General features: G+C 38.9%; 1 protein-coding gene across 5 annotated transcripts in view; it reads right to left on the reverse strand.

The window, feature by feature from the left end:
- Positions 1-16,875, reverse strand: part of LOC135210888 (src substrate cortactin-like) — a 354,847-nt gene that overhangs the window by 21,417 nt on the left and 316,555 nt on the right. For all 5 annotated transcript variants that reach the window (XM_064243824.1, XM_064243823.1, XM_064243820.1 and 2 more), the window contains one exon: positions 14,329-14,422. In XM_064243824.1, coding sequence (XP_064099894.1) covers positions 14,329-14,422 — 94 coding nt within the window. The remainder of the gene's footprint in view (positions 1-14,328; positions 14,423-16,875) is intronic.

Here is a 16,875-nt window from a genome sequence, read left to right on the forward strand (position 1 = left end):
TACCGTGCGAACGTAAGGAAAAAGTTTTTTTTCATAAATTCACCATAAATCGAAATATTGTGCTAGAGACTTCCAATTTGTTGCAAAATGAAGGTAAATGATTGAATATTACTAGAATATAAAAGTTTTAGCTTACAATAGTGTTTTTCGGTAGAGTCAAAGTTGACCGAAGGTTGAAATTTTGTCACTTATCGTTATTTATATGAAAATATTTCAAAACTGATAAAAGCTACAGTCATGAGTATTTTTTGTTGTATTCTACATGAAATTGCGCACATTTTCATATATAATACTCCATGTAACGGCTAATTTAAAATGGTGCAAAAATTATGTCAAAGTGACGAAATAATTTTTGAGATGTGTCACTGATACTTTTTAGTGCAATAAGAAAGAAATTCACACTTGCGCACCTGCGTAACGATTGTAAACAAAACAACGCCTTCATCCGTGAGCTCCCAGCATCCCCCAAGGCGCGTGATTCAAAAGTTTTCGGCTGGTAGGCCTATAAGTATTTTTCCGCGAATTTTTAAAAAAACTTTTTTTATCAACGTACCATACGTCCAATCAGCACCCGACAGACAATTTATGTCAACGTTTAATGCGTCCAATTGGCGTTAAAGGGTTAAATGCATAATTATATTCTAGATCTCCAATAGTTTAAAAACTGAGTATAGTGTTTTCCCCTGTGTTCTTATATTTTGAAAATGTTCATTTAGATTGGAGTAGGCACTTATGTTTTCAAAGTGTTTCCCTATTATATTCGAGATTTCATATGGGTCTTGATATAGTTTCCCATTTAGGTTTATTGCACTTCTTGAGTGTCTTATATATTTTCTATTAATATTCCTTATTTTTTGTCAAATCTCTTTCATAGATGTATTTGTTGACAAGCTTGATACATAATTTTTTCATGATGATATTTTCGCAGATATTACAAGTTTTCAAAATTTAGCATTATATTTGCTATATAAAGGTTTAATATAACTGATTGTTATGTTGATGACCACTAGCTTGTTTAGTATATTTATATTGTTGGGCAATTTGTTGAGGGCTTTGAGCTGTCTTAAGTCTGCTAAGATTTCGACTTATTACGTATTTGATTTTGCTTAAAGTTGCTAAGGTTGGAGTCCACCATGGGACAGGGGATTTATTTGGGTGTGGCCTTATTTTAGGTATGCTATTATCAGCAGCATTTATCATGAAATCCGTGACGAATACACATATTGTATTGTGGTATTGGTCATGCGGAAATGGTGGTATATTTCTGGTATGTAGATTGTAAATGTCCCAATCTGCTTTTTGGATATTATATTTTACAGGTGGCAATAAATTATTATTAAGGACTTTGGGGAAGTGGTCACTGGTATACAAGTCATCCAGTACATTCCACTCGAGTCTTTCAGCTATGTCGACTGAGCACAGTGAGATATCTACTGAAGAAAAAGACATGCTCCAATATGCACTTTTCTGGGTTTGTTCCTGGTGCATCAGCAGGGTGACTGTTATCCCAAAGAGGACTATGAGCGTTAAAGTCTCCTACTATAAGTAGGGGTTCATGTAGATATTTAATTAATGTTGGCAGATCACTGAAATTCGAGCTAGAATTTGGTTGGGTGTGTAAGTTACAAATTGCGATCATATTTTTTTCTGGCATATATAATTTTATAGCTGTTATCTGATATGATAGTGATGGTATGTTTAAAAGTTCATAGGTGATACTATTATGAACATATATTGCTGTACTTAGTTTTCCACCATCAATTGGTGAATAACAAGCAATTTTGTACTGTCGAATGTTTGTGATGTTAGATCCTGTGTGTTGTAGGCATATACATATTGGGTTGTGGTCTCGTAAGATTCTTTGTAATTCACTTAGATGTAGTCGGGTCAAGAGGCCATTTATATTCTATTGAATAATTTCATTTTCCATTATTGGGAGGAATTGGTGTTACATTCTGTAAATTGATTGCCAATTTTACTTTGCCTCGAAGTTTATATGCATTTAAATTTATTTGTGGTTTTTTATAGTATTTTTATGTTGGTTATTATGTTCAGCAGTTGTTTGTTTTTCATAATTGAATATTAATGTCTATTTTTTATTTTATAATTTCCATTTTGTATTTTAAGGATTCAGAACATAATTTGTTCTCATGTTGGTGTGTTAAAGGGCATTTCCTTAATTTAATAAAATTGTCTTTACAATTTCATCAGTTTTAGAAATTTCTGGTTTAGTAATTCTATTGGTCCTTTTCTGTAGTGATAAGGACTGTTGGTTTGAGGGATTATTTGTTCTGTTGTTGTTATTGGAATATTTGGGTCTTGTGGAAGGTTGGGGAGTGATTGTTATATTTTGGTTTGGTTTAATGGTATGATTTTCATTAGTATTATCTGTTTGGAATTGCAAAGAGTGATTAATTGATTGTTTATTGTCCATATGTTGGCTGTTTGATTGGGATTGAGGGTAATTGTGTATTTCCATGTGTGATGAGGTTAGTACAATATCTTTTTTAAAATGTTTTCCTGGCGTAGTTGGAATTTCTTTGTATTGATCGTAATTTTCAATATTCACTTTTTTCCCTTAGCTGGGGTTTGTTCCAGTATTCTTTTCTTTATGTCAGTTTGATTATTATTATTACAGGCAGTCCCTGGCTTACGACGGGTTCGGCTTATGACGTTCTGAGGTTACAACGCTTTTCAATTATATTTATCAAAAATTATTTCCAGGTTTACGACGCATGTTCCAGGGTTACGACACCTACAACACTGATCTGGCAGAAGAAATATGACTCAAAAAATGCAAAATAATCAATATTTGAAGGTTTTTTTTATGAACAATGCAATAAGAATGCAGTTTACATAGTTTTTAATGCACCCAAAACATGAAAAGTAAGGTTTTTTTTAGGATTTTTTACGATGTTCCGGCTTACAATGATTTTTGGCCTACAATGTGTCTCAAGAACGGAACCCCCGTCGTAACCCGAGGACTGCCTGTATTTGACTCCTCTTCCATTGGAAATTCTTTTCCATGAATATCTGAATCTTCAGATATTCTTGTTTTGGGGTTCAGCATTATTGATATGAGAATCAGTTTGTACCCTTATATTATCTTGTTGTTTGTTATTAATGTGATCAATATTTAGATTTTTTGTTACATTTGCAAAAGAATTGGTTTTAGATGGATTACTGACTCCTCTTACTTCAAGCTTGAGTCTAGCTTCTTTGACTGACATTCCTGCTCTATTTATCAACAACTGGAGCTCTGTGTTGTATTGATAAGAGGAGCATTCCTTGGAGTTTGTGTGATGGGATTGTCCACAGTTAATACAATTTTGGGGATTTACATTTCCAATTAGTAGTATGGGTGCCTGATCCATACACTGCGCATACTGCTTTATTATGGCATTTTTTGTATGTGTGCCCATACTTTGAACATTGAGTGCACTGGAGTGGTTTTCGTATAAATGGACACACTTCTCTATTCTGTCCAAGAATTTTTATTTTGAGTGGGAGATCTTAGCCTGTAAATTTTATTTTTATCATATTAATTTGTTTATTTTTATCTTTCCTACTTGGAACTGAGTAGACTTCTAAATCATGTATATTATTGTATCTTAACTTAAGGGAGTCAAGTATCAAGTGTTTTGAGGGTAGTCATTCTTCAGTGTTGGGTAAAATGACTGTGCCCTGTATATAATTGAATGTTTCATGACTTATTATTATTATTATTATTTATTTATTTATTTTTTTTCCACCAGCGCCCAGGACGGGACCAATATCGAAGAGGTTGGTAGAAATACCAATACCAGGAGTGACGTCACCACGGTCGCAGCCAATGAAAACCCGGCTCCAGGTGACGCAACACACCTGAGAAGATCAACGCGCCTCGAGAATTTCCAACGCCTGGCCGCCAGCCAATGAAAAGTCGTGCACCCTCCGGGTCCTGCAGGAGCATCCGTGAGCGCCCGCACGACCATGATATATAGCGAAGGACTCACCACTAAGATTCAGTCCTCCAGCAACCATCGCTGTGACCATGCCCTGGCAGATCTGGGTGAAACGTCAGAGAGAGAGAGAGAGAGAGAGAGAGAGAGAGAGAGAGAGAGAGAGAGAGAGAGAGAGAGAAGAGAGAAACTTTGTAGCAGTGATATATGTATATAGCAGCAATAAAGACAATTCAATATGACTACACTGGATTTGACGATCCCCTTTGGCACGTTGCTTGCCAGTTTCAGCAACATTGAGAAATCCTTAATAAGGAAAATAGAGAAGACTATACAAAATTAATGGAGCTGATGCAGCAATCCTTTTCAACAAGACATGTTTGAGAGAGGGTCTACTCCCAAGATATATGACTTATTATTGTTATTCTTGTGCCATTTATTTCTTTTATATCTAAAAAGGTGGTGGACCGTTTTTTCGTGGTTACCTGAAGTAACCATTCATTTTCTTTTATATATTGGCATTCCATTTCTTGTGTTGGACATATGTTCAATAATTTGTTTTCTAGTATTGCTATTGATATTTTATTTTCAGCTTTAAGACTAGAAATCTTGGTTAGTTATCTGGTCCAAAAAGATGATAAAAATGCACCAGTGTTGGGTTAAGACAATAGTTTCTATTTCTTTTTGAACCTTGCCTGATGTGGGTTATCTGTGTATTAGATTTGTTTCCTTTCTCTGTAATGTATGGTTCCACTGTTATGTTTGAATCTTCTGATTGGTTTTTACTTTTTTGTAGAATTTCTATGGTTCCTGACGGGTGTTTTGGATCATATAATTTATTTGGAACTGGATGTTCCTTTGCTGCATTATCATCTTGAACTGACTGAGGGAGATTCAGGGATAAACTTCCAATTGTCATCAACTGTGTCGAATTTTGTCATCAAGGAGCCCAGGGGTACTAAAAACTTTAGTTGTATTTATCATAAAAAATTAGAAAAAGAAAAAAAAAAATAATACATTTTGAAAAAGTGACAAATTTTCTAGGACAATTTGTATTTATCATAGCTACAAACCTGAGGTCTTAACAATAGGATAGGATAATTTCTAGCTCCTAGCTGTATCCGGTTAAAAAGCAAATGAAAGCAAGGAATCCTGTGATATCTGGCAATGCATGCGTAGGTCGGGTGAAGAGTGGTCAAACGCCGATCATCTACGCCAATCTTTCCCAACTCAGGATAACTTAACAAAAAGAGGGGCGGCTAGAGGTGGGCAGTATAACATTAAAACCTCAGGTTTGTAGCTATGAAAAATACAAATTGTCTTAGAAAATTTGTCATTTGTTCATATGCGAACAAACCCTCGGTCTTAACAATAGGATAGACTCATACTTGGAGGGAGGTATAAGACATCCTAGACCGGCTGGGGGCCTACCCGCCAGTCCAGCTCTCAAAAGAAATAGTTCTTGGAGAGGGACTGAAGCCCATTGAGAAGCTAGATACACTAATATCTAACCACTCAGAACCTGAGTGACGTACAATGATATATGGGATAACCATTGTATAGGGAACCAAAGAGAAACTTTGACTGTCCAATAACAAACCAAGGCACTAGGGTTTGTAGTACTCCTGACTAATCCTTGCCCAGGAGTGCAGCCCATGCTACTAAATAGTGGGTAAGATATTGTATATTGCACGACCACACTACCAGTATGACTACTGCACTCACCTGTATCAGACCAGTCCAGCAAATGACGTGTCAATTCCTTAAACCACCCGAAGGAAGAAGGTAGGGTACAAGACAAAGCCAACTCACTCATTCTCTCATCCACACAATCATCTTAGGTAAGATACAAAGGTGCCCCGTTAAGGGCAACTATGAGTTACACAACCTGTTGGGCAGCCACCACAGGATCCAGGGAAAACATGTCCATAGATCTATGGGCAACATCCTTAAGATAGGAGGAGGTGAACGTGGACTGGCGAAACCAAGTACCAGCGCTCAGCACTCTATGCACAGCCAAGTTCTTTTTGAAAGCCAGAGAGGGACCAATACCCCTAACGTCATGTGCTTTAGCCTGCACAGATGTGGTGATAGAATCATCAGTCAGTTCAAGATGATAATGCAGCAAAGGAACATCCAGTTCCAAATAAATTATATGATCCAAAACACCCGTCAGGAACCATAGAAATTCTACAAAAAAGTAAAAACCAATCAGAAGATTCAAACATAACAGTGGAACCATACATTACAGAGAAAGGAAACAAATCTAATACACAGATAACCCACATCAGGCAAGGTTAAAAAAGAAATAGAAACTATTGTTTTAACCCAACACTGGTGCATTTTTATCATCTTTTTGGACCAGATAACTAATCAAGATTTCTAGTCTTAAAGCTAAAAATAAAATATCAATAGCAATACTAGAAAACAAATTATTGAACATATGTCCAACACAAGAAATGGAATGCCAATATATAAAAGAAAATGAATGGTTACTTCAGGTAACCACGAAAAAACGGTCCACCACCTTTTTAGATATAAAAGAAATAAATGGCACTTCTTGGTTTAAAGGAATGAGAGCGAAAGGGGCATTGATCCTGTGTCGAACGGGAAGGCCCTGGCAAACTTGAGGTCCTCGATGGCCTACCAGGCGACAATCTCCCGACTGCTGCTGGACCGGGGGAGGAGGAGGGGCCAGACGTCTCTGAGGGCGGGACTCTGATTCGGTCCTTGATGTCGGCCCGACATCGGTCTATCGCATTTTCGAGTTCTGTCCGTGGAAACAAAAATTGCGACTCCAACAGATCACTGTTCCTCAAGGCCAGCAAAGACTCGATGTCGAGCGACCTCTCCATCCTAGACAAAGCCACGGCCCTCCTAACCGGAAGAAGATTACCCCATAAATTGGCACTGAGGTGAGCCAAATAAGAAAACGCCTTGCCCCCGGACTGCAAAAGACTGGCAAGCGAGGCGGCACTCACCAACCCTTCAGGGGATCTGTCAGAAGCTATCTTGACAATCACCACAGACCAGAGGTCAAGCCAAGTAACCGTCTGCAACATGGAGGCCGCCGTAGATTCCAAAGCTAAGGCGTCTTGAAGAGAGAAGGACGGAGCCACTGACCTCACCTGTTCCAAAGTCAAACCCGGCTTCAGGCGAATGACGTCTGGTTAAGGTGGCGTGACAACAAAAATGCAGAGCTCGTAGCATAGTACTTCCTATGTCTTGTGAGAGGCGGTGGTAGTAGTTTGGTAGAGCCTCTAGAGCGAAGTGAACCGTCCTGGTCAGAAACAGAGGCGTTAACCTTCTGCAAGACCGATGGAACGTGCCCCGACAACGGCAGCTGAAGAGATGATTTGGGGTCCTGAGTAGCTCCCACCAAGGCTTCCAAGCAAGAAGGAGTGTAAGACGACCGAGCCTGTGTCCTACTTTCCAAATTGTTGAACCCACGAATGAGATCAACAACTTCCGAAAAAGAAGACAGAAACTCCTGCGTGTCCCCCTCTTCTTGCTCTGGCACCAGCGACCGACGACGAGAAGGATGTGTAGGCTCTTCTAACGCACCTTCTTCACCAAAATTCACAGAAGGGTTAGTAGCCAAACAGTCTGAAACCCCTACTAACCTATCTGGGCTGGGTCCAAGCGTCAGCCTCCGAGACGGACCCACTGTAACACTAGGCACATCACTTACCTCAACAGGTGATTACAGACGTCCATGAACAGACAAGGGCGTGGCGGCCGTACGTACGTGAGATGGGGGGGAAACTCGAGCACTCGAGATTGACGGAGAATCCCTTATAGTGGAAGTCTTGGAAGCACCAGTTAGAGAGGCAGGCAAACACTTCGGCTGCACCACCTCCGTGCTCACTACCTTCGACCTCTTGACAGGCGCCTTCAGATCTTTACGGCGACGAATAGGCCTTGGAGAAGAAGGAGCACTATCATCACGTACACGGACAGGGGAGGTTGCAACACGCTCGCGATGTGCAAGGACGGAAGGGGGGGTGGGGTGGTTGCACATACGAGATTCGGTGGCAAAGCAGAATACACACCACTAACACTGCCCGAAACCACAGCACTCTCGGGAACACGACTGCGCTGTTCCTCCCTCGGCGGCGAAGGAAGGGCAAAGTCCTAAGCCTTCCAACGCTTAGTACGCCTATGAGGCGGGGAGGAAGCAATCCGTTTCCTACCAGTCCTCCCAACCAATAAGGCAGCCAACTTCACATCCAAAACAAGAGTCCAGCCTCTGAAGCACTGCCTGGCATATGACTTCGGACTGATGTGCCAGAGATTTCTTCGATGACAAGGAAGGGAGATGTTGGGAACTGGGCAGCAGAGATGACGTCGTGGCTAAGTGAGGCGGATTGGAGGAGGCGACTGGGAGATATGTCATCGATGAGTGATATCACGGCTTCCCCTCTGAGCGAGGAGGAAATAGACGCCACTGGCGGAGGAATACACAAAGATGGGCCCCGTGACGACGACAACAACGGGGCTGACGCCACAGCGTCACTCTGAGACAAGGCGACGGCAGACACCGGCGGAGCAATACAAGATGGCCGACTGCTCCCACCCACGGAGACAAGGCCGGGAGGAGGGGGGATGGCCTGGCTGGACTGGGAAGGGGGGGTGCGAGCCTCCACAAAATGCACTAGCAACCCCTCCAAGGACGGGGTACCCCCTAGCCCAAGCGTCTTCCAAATCGCCGCCATTTTGGACGCCTCTGACTCTGGAAGAGAAGAGAATGATGAAAAAACCTCACCCTTCTCGGGAACTGAAAAAGCTCCCGAGGAAGAGGGGGCTACATTACAAAAAATACCCTGGCGACCTCCCGATACTTCCATCAACGAATCAATGGAAGAAAACGAAGGAGATGCAGGGACAACTTTACTATGGGGGTTGACTACTGCGGAAGATGAAACATTGGGAATAGGAGCAAAGCCCTCCCAAGTAGGAAGAGTGGAGACTCTCCGATGTTCCCTCTTACCATAAAACTTCCTCCACTGCTCCATAGGCCATGCCTGGCATTCCATACAAGGATTCGTAATCGTACAAAAATTTGAACGACACCTACTGCATGTGATGTGAGGGTCTGTCTCTGATGAAGCCAAAAAACGAGAACACGGGAACTCAGGAACTCTGGAGCACAAACGCTGACGTCAAGAAGGAGCAGAAGAAGCCATAATACCAGGTAAAAACACACACAAACACACTATAGGAAACGAAACAGGCAAGAACCGGGAAAAGGCCAAGAGAGGAAAAAACCCAACTCTCGTCCAGGCGGTTAAGGAAAGACTGGCGTAGATGATCGGCGTTTGACCACTCTTCACCTGATCTACACATGGGTTACCAGATAATACAAGACTCCTTGCTTTCATCTGCTTTTTAACCGGATACAGCTAGGCACTAGAAATTATCCTATCCTATTGTTAAGACCGAGGGTTTGTTCGCGTATGAACAAATATAATTGGCTTTTTGAGAAGTTAAATCTTCCGCCAGTGGCACAAGTGAGAAACGATTCCCAAATGTCTGCATCCCTACCCTACCCCAACAGGGGATGGCATAACATGATTAGTATGGCCCAAGTGTAAGCAATACCCGCTTGGTAGGACTAAGAGTATTACAAAAATACAATACAGTGGACCCCCTGTATTCTCGTTCTCTGGATTCGCAGACTCGCACATTCGTGGATTTCTCTCGGGAACATTTCCCTGCATTATTCGCGGAAAATTCGGTTACTCGCGGTATTTTTCTACGAGAAATATCCACAAATTCCTTTTTTATCTAATGGATCATAAAATGCACTTTTTGTGATAAAACTATTAAAAAAACCAGGTATAAAAATTTTCAGTGGGGTTTTCTTGAGTTTTAACTAACAAAATAGGTTTAAAGCATTTTTATAGGGGTTCCAACTATTCATAGAGGGGGGGTCTGGTATGCACCCCCTGCAAATATGGGGGGGACCACTTTATCCCCATCCTAACTACATCATGGGCAAACTGGACAGAATGCCAAGAGTTCTATTCCTGGAACTAGGCCCCCCTGGAATCCGTGGTCCAGCTCCACAGAATAGTTCTGCTTGGAAAACCAGGTCCGAACATTGTCAGGTAGATGATAGATCTACCACAGTTCCCACTATTTAGCTTCAGATTTAACTTCGATCCAGGTTATGGTATATTTTCTTACTTATTAGATATGGAAAATTTTGACGAGGAAAAATCCACAGATATTAACCCTAAAATATGCAGGTAATGTTTGAGTTACGATAATTTGTCTTACGATAATCCGATTTTACGATGGGGTTAGCAATTAATACTGATACGACAATATTTTTAAATTTCGCTCATAACAGGTGCAGCCCAGCAGTGTACAACCAGGCAGCAAGAGAGAGGGACCAAATTACAATAGCCTAACTTTATACCATCTTCTAGTTAAATAAGTTAAAAAAAAAAACAACAAAAGAGAATTGTGAAAGTTTTGTTTTAACGTTTAACTCATTTGCTAAATGTGTACAGCCATGAACAACCGAACGAGAAACAACGTTTTGCTAAGTACAACCAAACTGGATAACAACATCCATTTGGCCTGTATTTCAACCATCATATGATAGTAAACAATTACCGCAGTTATGTTATAAATAACATTATGTATAACAGCTATGATATATTTTTTGGTAATAACTTTTTTCGCTACAGATCAAATATCAGCAAGGAAACATACAGATAAACAAAGTTGTAGCTGAAGCCAAGAACACTTTTCGAGGTGCTAATGACTGTTATTGGGCATTGGTAACAAAGATAAAACTCCCGTTACCTTATCCGATCAAACACAACCTTAGATAAAGTTAGATAAAGTTAAGAGAGAATCGTTTTACTCAAAACTTCAGTTCTTCAAAGAATACGGTTTATGCTGTTTTCGCGCTGATGAAAGATAAATAACATAACGGTAAAGCTCATACTACGAAGAAATCAAGTGAAAATAGCGAACAGAATCACGTAATTGTCCTTACACAATAAACATGCCCACAAAGCAATCTGTTTACGAAAGAATAATTTAATTCCCGAGACGTATTAAATTCATATTTTGACTTAAAATTAACAAGTCTTATAACGAAAAGATGACCTTGTCTCATATAAGTAAAGTATCTAGATATTCTTTTATATTAACTAGAAGGGAAACAATTTGCTCTGAATTGCGTTAAATATGACAAAATAAACTTGTATTCACCATCAGATGATTTCCAAACCAAAGCGTTGACCGCTTTATTGGTATTTTATGATACAATATGTAATATGATATTACATACAATATGCTACAGTGGTACCTTGAGATACAAAATTAATCCGTTCCGAGGCACCCTTCGTATCATGAGTTTTTCGTACCTTGAACCGCATTTTACATGTAAAATGGCTAATCCGTTCCAAGCCCTCCCAAAAACACCCCAGTAAATTTCATAATAAAGCTAAATTGACCTATAAATAATTAAATTCTACAACAATTTGGACCATTTAATACCCAACTTAATGCGTACTGCTATGTACTACATAGTACCTGTAAATAAAGTGTATTAGTGTACATGGTATACAAGAAATACTGTACGTACATACGTATGTATGTAGTAAAATGTGGAAGCTTACCTTTCGAGTGAGGCTATCTCCCAAAGTGGCGACAGAGGAGGAGGACAAACGGCAGATACGTACACTTAACTTTACGAAACACATAAAAAAATGTCAGAAAAACAAACTAAACTTTACAAAACACATTAACAAAACTGTAACACTTTACAAAAAACTTAAAATTAAATTTTGTTTTGAATTTTTTTATCTTTACATTTTTTTTTTACTTTTTTATACTTTACGTATTTTACAAAATTTCAATTTCTTCACCACTGAATGGATGCCAGTCCGTTTACGGAATTTTTCGAACCACCCATGAGAAGCCTTGAACTCTGGGGTTGCTGTCGATGTCGCCACTCCTCTGTCGTCTTCGGCTTGGGCAATCAAATCGCCGAAAATAGTGCTGGCCTTCTGGCAGATTGCCGTCTCGGTTATTGTATCACCATCAATTTCTTTGTCCTCAATCCATAGAAGAAGCAGCCTCTCCATTTCATCATGCACATGGCTCCTCTTGTTGGACAAAATAGTCATGCCCTTGGAAGGTGTAGCTGCTTTGATGGCTTCCTTCTGCTTAAGGATGGTGCCTATCGTCGACGGATTTCGGCCGTATTCCTTAGCGATCACACTCAACCGCAAGCCAGCTTCATACTTTTTTATTATCTCCATTTTTGTCTGCATAGAAAGCATTTTCTTCTTTCTGTGAACTTCAGCAACTTTCTTGGGACCCATGACTATACTGTACGTATTTAAGTTATGTAGTACGTATACTAATTAGGTTCTCACACAACACGATAAAGTAGCACAACGAAATCACTAACACGAATTTACGTTAACAAACTAAATCGTATATGTGAATGAACGAATTCCGCGTGCGTACGATAAAACTGGTGAGAAGCAATGGCTGAAGAGGAACGCCACTACGTAGTAGATGCATGACGGGAGGGATGCTGACCAATAGGAGAGAAGGATCTCATGGCAGTGACTAGCATCAGGAACCAATGGGAGAGCGGGAGGAATGTGGCGAGTCTACTCAGTTGGCGGCGCGCGAGTTTCAAAATTGTTATCGGTGGTCCGGGAGAATCTCGGACTTTACAGCAACAACCTTTCGTATCTTGAGCAATTTTCGTATGTATAGCTGTAAAATTTTTCGTATTTGCTTTCGTATCTCGAGTTTTTCATAAGTTGAGCCTTTCATATCTCGAGGTACCACTGTAATAGGATAGAATAATGTATAATTTTTAAAAGATTCACAGAAAAGATGCATATTCGTTATGTTTTTATTCCATAATTATATGTAGGCGTCAGCAGCCTGATAAGTATTGCTCAATTATGCTGATATCTGTCTGAATCTGAGTCCAATTTACCATGGCATCTATCATCTTATACGCTAGGCTAACCTGCTAATGTTATTCACTTTCTCTTAGTACTGAATTATTATGAGCCAAATGCATTGACCCTAGAGCAGAGGTTCTCAACCTTTATTGCTTAGTGGCGCATTAATGATATATCCTGGACTTTGATGGCGCAACTACTCTACAGTCAGTGTAATTAAAACTATTATTATATAAGCCTGCTACATATTCAACTGACACAAAGGTACACATTAAATAGGGCTACCCATAATATTAGTTCAAATATGTGTGCACACATGTGTAATGGTTATGATAATGAAGTAATACCGTAATAATAATAATAATAATTATTATTTTTTTCTATTATTATATATGAATGAATTAATGAGCACATGGGAATGATGTACAACATACATTCCAGTTGTAGACTAATCATACCTGACTAATGGGACACTTGCGCCTGTCTGGATTTGCTTATCCTTTTGATGTTAGGAGGGACACTGGACAGGCACACTCATTTCCTCTTCAACACTCAATAATCTAGACCTCTTCTTAGTTTTGATGTTTGTGAGTGTTGAAAATCCTAGTTCACACAGATATGAGGTCGAGAACTGCAGCAATATTTTCTGGGCTTTTAGGCCTATAATTATGAGGGTGTTCCTTTCCAATTCTTATCCAAAAGTTTTCTAGAGACATATCCAAGTACTCCAGTTTTAGTGTGCGGTCATTACACACACACATATATATATATATACATATATATTTATTATACACCTATCTATGAAATTTTTGCGGCGCACTTGGGGGATTGTCGTGGTGCAGAAGGGTGCCGCGGTGCACAGGATGAGAATCACTGCCCTAGAGAATCAGCTGAAATTAATAATTACTATGCCGTATATGTATAAGTATACTGTGTAGTGTAGGGTATGCTACCCTTTATGTAAAGATGGTACTGATTACCCCAGTGTAGGCTAGGCTATATTCAAGATACAATTTTTTCGACATACGATGGGTTGTTTGGAACCTAACCCCATTGTAAGTAGGAGAATACCTGTATAATGTTATATGGGATTCTTGGGTTCGAACCTGGGAAGAAATTCCTGAGGTTCGAGAGCCCCCTCAACACGTCAAGGTGGTCCCAAAATGAGGGGGAAGTCGTACTCATCAGCATGAAAGAACTTTTAATGAACATATGTAATACATATATACAAAAAGAATGAAATACAATATAATAGAGCAATACAGAATGGAAGTCAATGTGCTCATGAGTTTTCTGTGTAGTTTTATGAGTGGGTGTGAGACAGTGGAGACTTGAGCCACGTTCTTCTTGAATGCACTGAGAAAAAATATACTGTAAATGTAAATACGTATACGTTACGACATGCAATAAACATCAAGATTACAGTTGTCACTTACTGGCCTGGTAATCATACAGAGCAAATGCGGTGATACCCATTCCTTCATCTGGGGATAAGCTCTCAGGTGACAACTCATTTCCATCTTGGGGTCCCTAACAAAAAGGAATATAAAGGGGTAAGAATTTCATTGAAATAAGCTGTACAATATAAAATAGTGAAGAAACATAGTTAGCACAATAAAAAAATATCAAACATTAAGGTATTGAAAATCAAAATTAGAAATTATTTAGGATGAAGTAAATCACTTATTTATGCAGTAGCTGCCATTTTAAGCCTCTGTCTTAAAGAAATAAACAAAACATAAAATGGGAAAAAAGTACACAAGATACATTCAGTTTCTTATTCATACATCAAATGCAGGACAGGTTTACTCAAAAGTACTGAACATAAAAGACAATTTAACATCACCATGCAGTAATTTTATGTCATCAGCAGTACAATACTTAAAAAACATATTTACTACTGCAAGCACAAAAAATCCATAAAAATAACTTTTTATAACCACACAATCGTAAAGACAATATGACATCAACAGTAAAAAACAAACTAAATAATTTTAAGTTGATATCCCTTTTGTGGTCAACAAACCAACAAATTCCCATAAGGGACAAAAAAATACTAGAAGCAGAGAGAAAAAGAAAAAACTTCTATTACATTGCACATGGAATGAGGAAAAATGTACTATAACCCTTTTAGGTATTACCAGATGGTTGTGAATTTTATTTATGCAAACCTCGCCCGCCTTCATTCCATCTAGGGGAAGGCTTACAACATTCAAGCTTGGAAGTTGAAATAAATTTTAATGACATTCAATGAAAGCCAACAAAAAATTAAGGGCAAATTAAGTTATGGTAATCTGGACTCTTACAAGACAAAACCATACTCTTCTGACTTTACTTCAAATACAGTACAGGGTATTACAAATACTAACAGGTATATGATAAAATAAAAATGTCTAGAATGCTTAAAACACAAAGTATGGCCCAATGCATATACCAAAGAATACAAATATGTACTTCACTTTGCTTCTAGCAGGTGATAAGAATAGAATACTATAGCAGACAAAGAAACCTGCTAAATAGGGGCTGTATATACAGTACATCATAATTAGATTTTTAACAAAATTTTAATTTTGGTATGTGCTTTAAGGAACATACTTTACTAATACCTTCTATGCTGGTCTAGGCAGAGAGGTCAAATGTTAAACCAAAGTACTATAACATTCAATGTCATTTTGGGTTGGGAAAGCCATCTTTCACTCCTCCCATAGTTCTTACTTTTTAACTCTGTCTGGGACCAGAGTTGTATGTCTGCAATATCCTTACAACGGATACCTGTGGCTTCACTTAAACAGACCATCAAAGCTTACAATTTATTTTAATATAATTATTACAAATGTGTTCAGAGCTTAACACCAACCCTGGGAATCTGCATTATTTCCGAGGTATTGTATACCCATTGTAACACAGTGCTGAGTGCTGACATTTTAAAACTCCAAGAGTTAAATTATTTGTTTCATAACAAACCCATAACTTAATCTAACTTTTTTTCTTCAAAACATCAAAACAAATCTTCTCCTAACTGAGACAATGGCAGGTAAGCAGATCACATGTGCAGTAGCACCTAGTAGTTTACAGTTGACAGTTCAGTACAGTACATCCTTCGTACACTTCAGTAATTTTTCTGAAGTTTTTAGCATATACGTAAATATTTTTCACGTACATATACAGTGGGGTTACTGCTTGATGATAGTGTCATTTTCCTTGGGTGGTACATATACCACAAAATGTAAATACTTGTAGTACTTAAGCTGCTATTCAATCCTTAAGATACCATCATTAAACTTCTTGTTTTTTCATTTGGGCTCAGCTTAGTGACCATGATTTTCAGCTTTTTTGTTTTTGGTTATAAACCAATCAATATTTTGATAACCTTTGGCTGCCTCTAAAAGTAAGAGATTTTGATGCCTGAGACACATTAAAAGGGCAAATAAGAAAAAATGGGAGCTGGGAACACTTGTGATACATGGGCATTTATGCATAAAAAAAATCAAGCACCTCTGTTATTGTGAAGGAGAGATAAGACAGCAATTAGAGATTACCTGTTCATGGATAAAATATAGATGAACAACTAAACTACATATTGGTTCATACAAAAATGTTCCATAAACAAACAGAGCAAAGACCTCCAATGAGTATATAAGGCTTGTCAACCATACATTCTTGAAGGGTTATAGCAAGGTCCTATGATATATCGTCAATAAATATGTGGTATCAAGAAGCTGGATAAAAGACTTGAGATCTCAGACTGGGATGGTTTAGACATCTGAAGAGAGGATATGACAAACAGTTGGTCCAAAAAGCAGTAAATATGGAAGCAGGTAAAAGACTGGTAGGAAGGCCCACATAAATGGGGCAAAATGGGGTAGATGAAGAGCTAGACCTGAATAAGGTTGAGGCAGCATGAGGCACATGACAGAAGGATGGAGAGCTCATTTCACGTCTTGCCCATGAAGAGGAAAACTGATGTAAAACAAATAATGATG

The sequence above is a fragment of the Macrobrachium nipponense genome, chromosome 4 (genome assembly GCF_015104395.2).
Source record: "Macrobrachium nipponense isolate FS-2020 chromosome 4, ASM1510439v2, whole genome shotgun sequence".
Classification (NCBI taxonomy): domain Eukaryota; kingdom Metazoa; phylum Arthropoda; class Malacostraca; order Decapoda; family Palaemonidae; genus Macrobrachium; species Macrobrachium nipponense.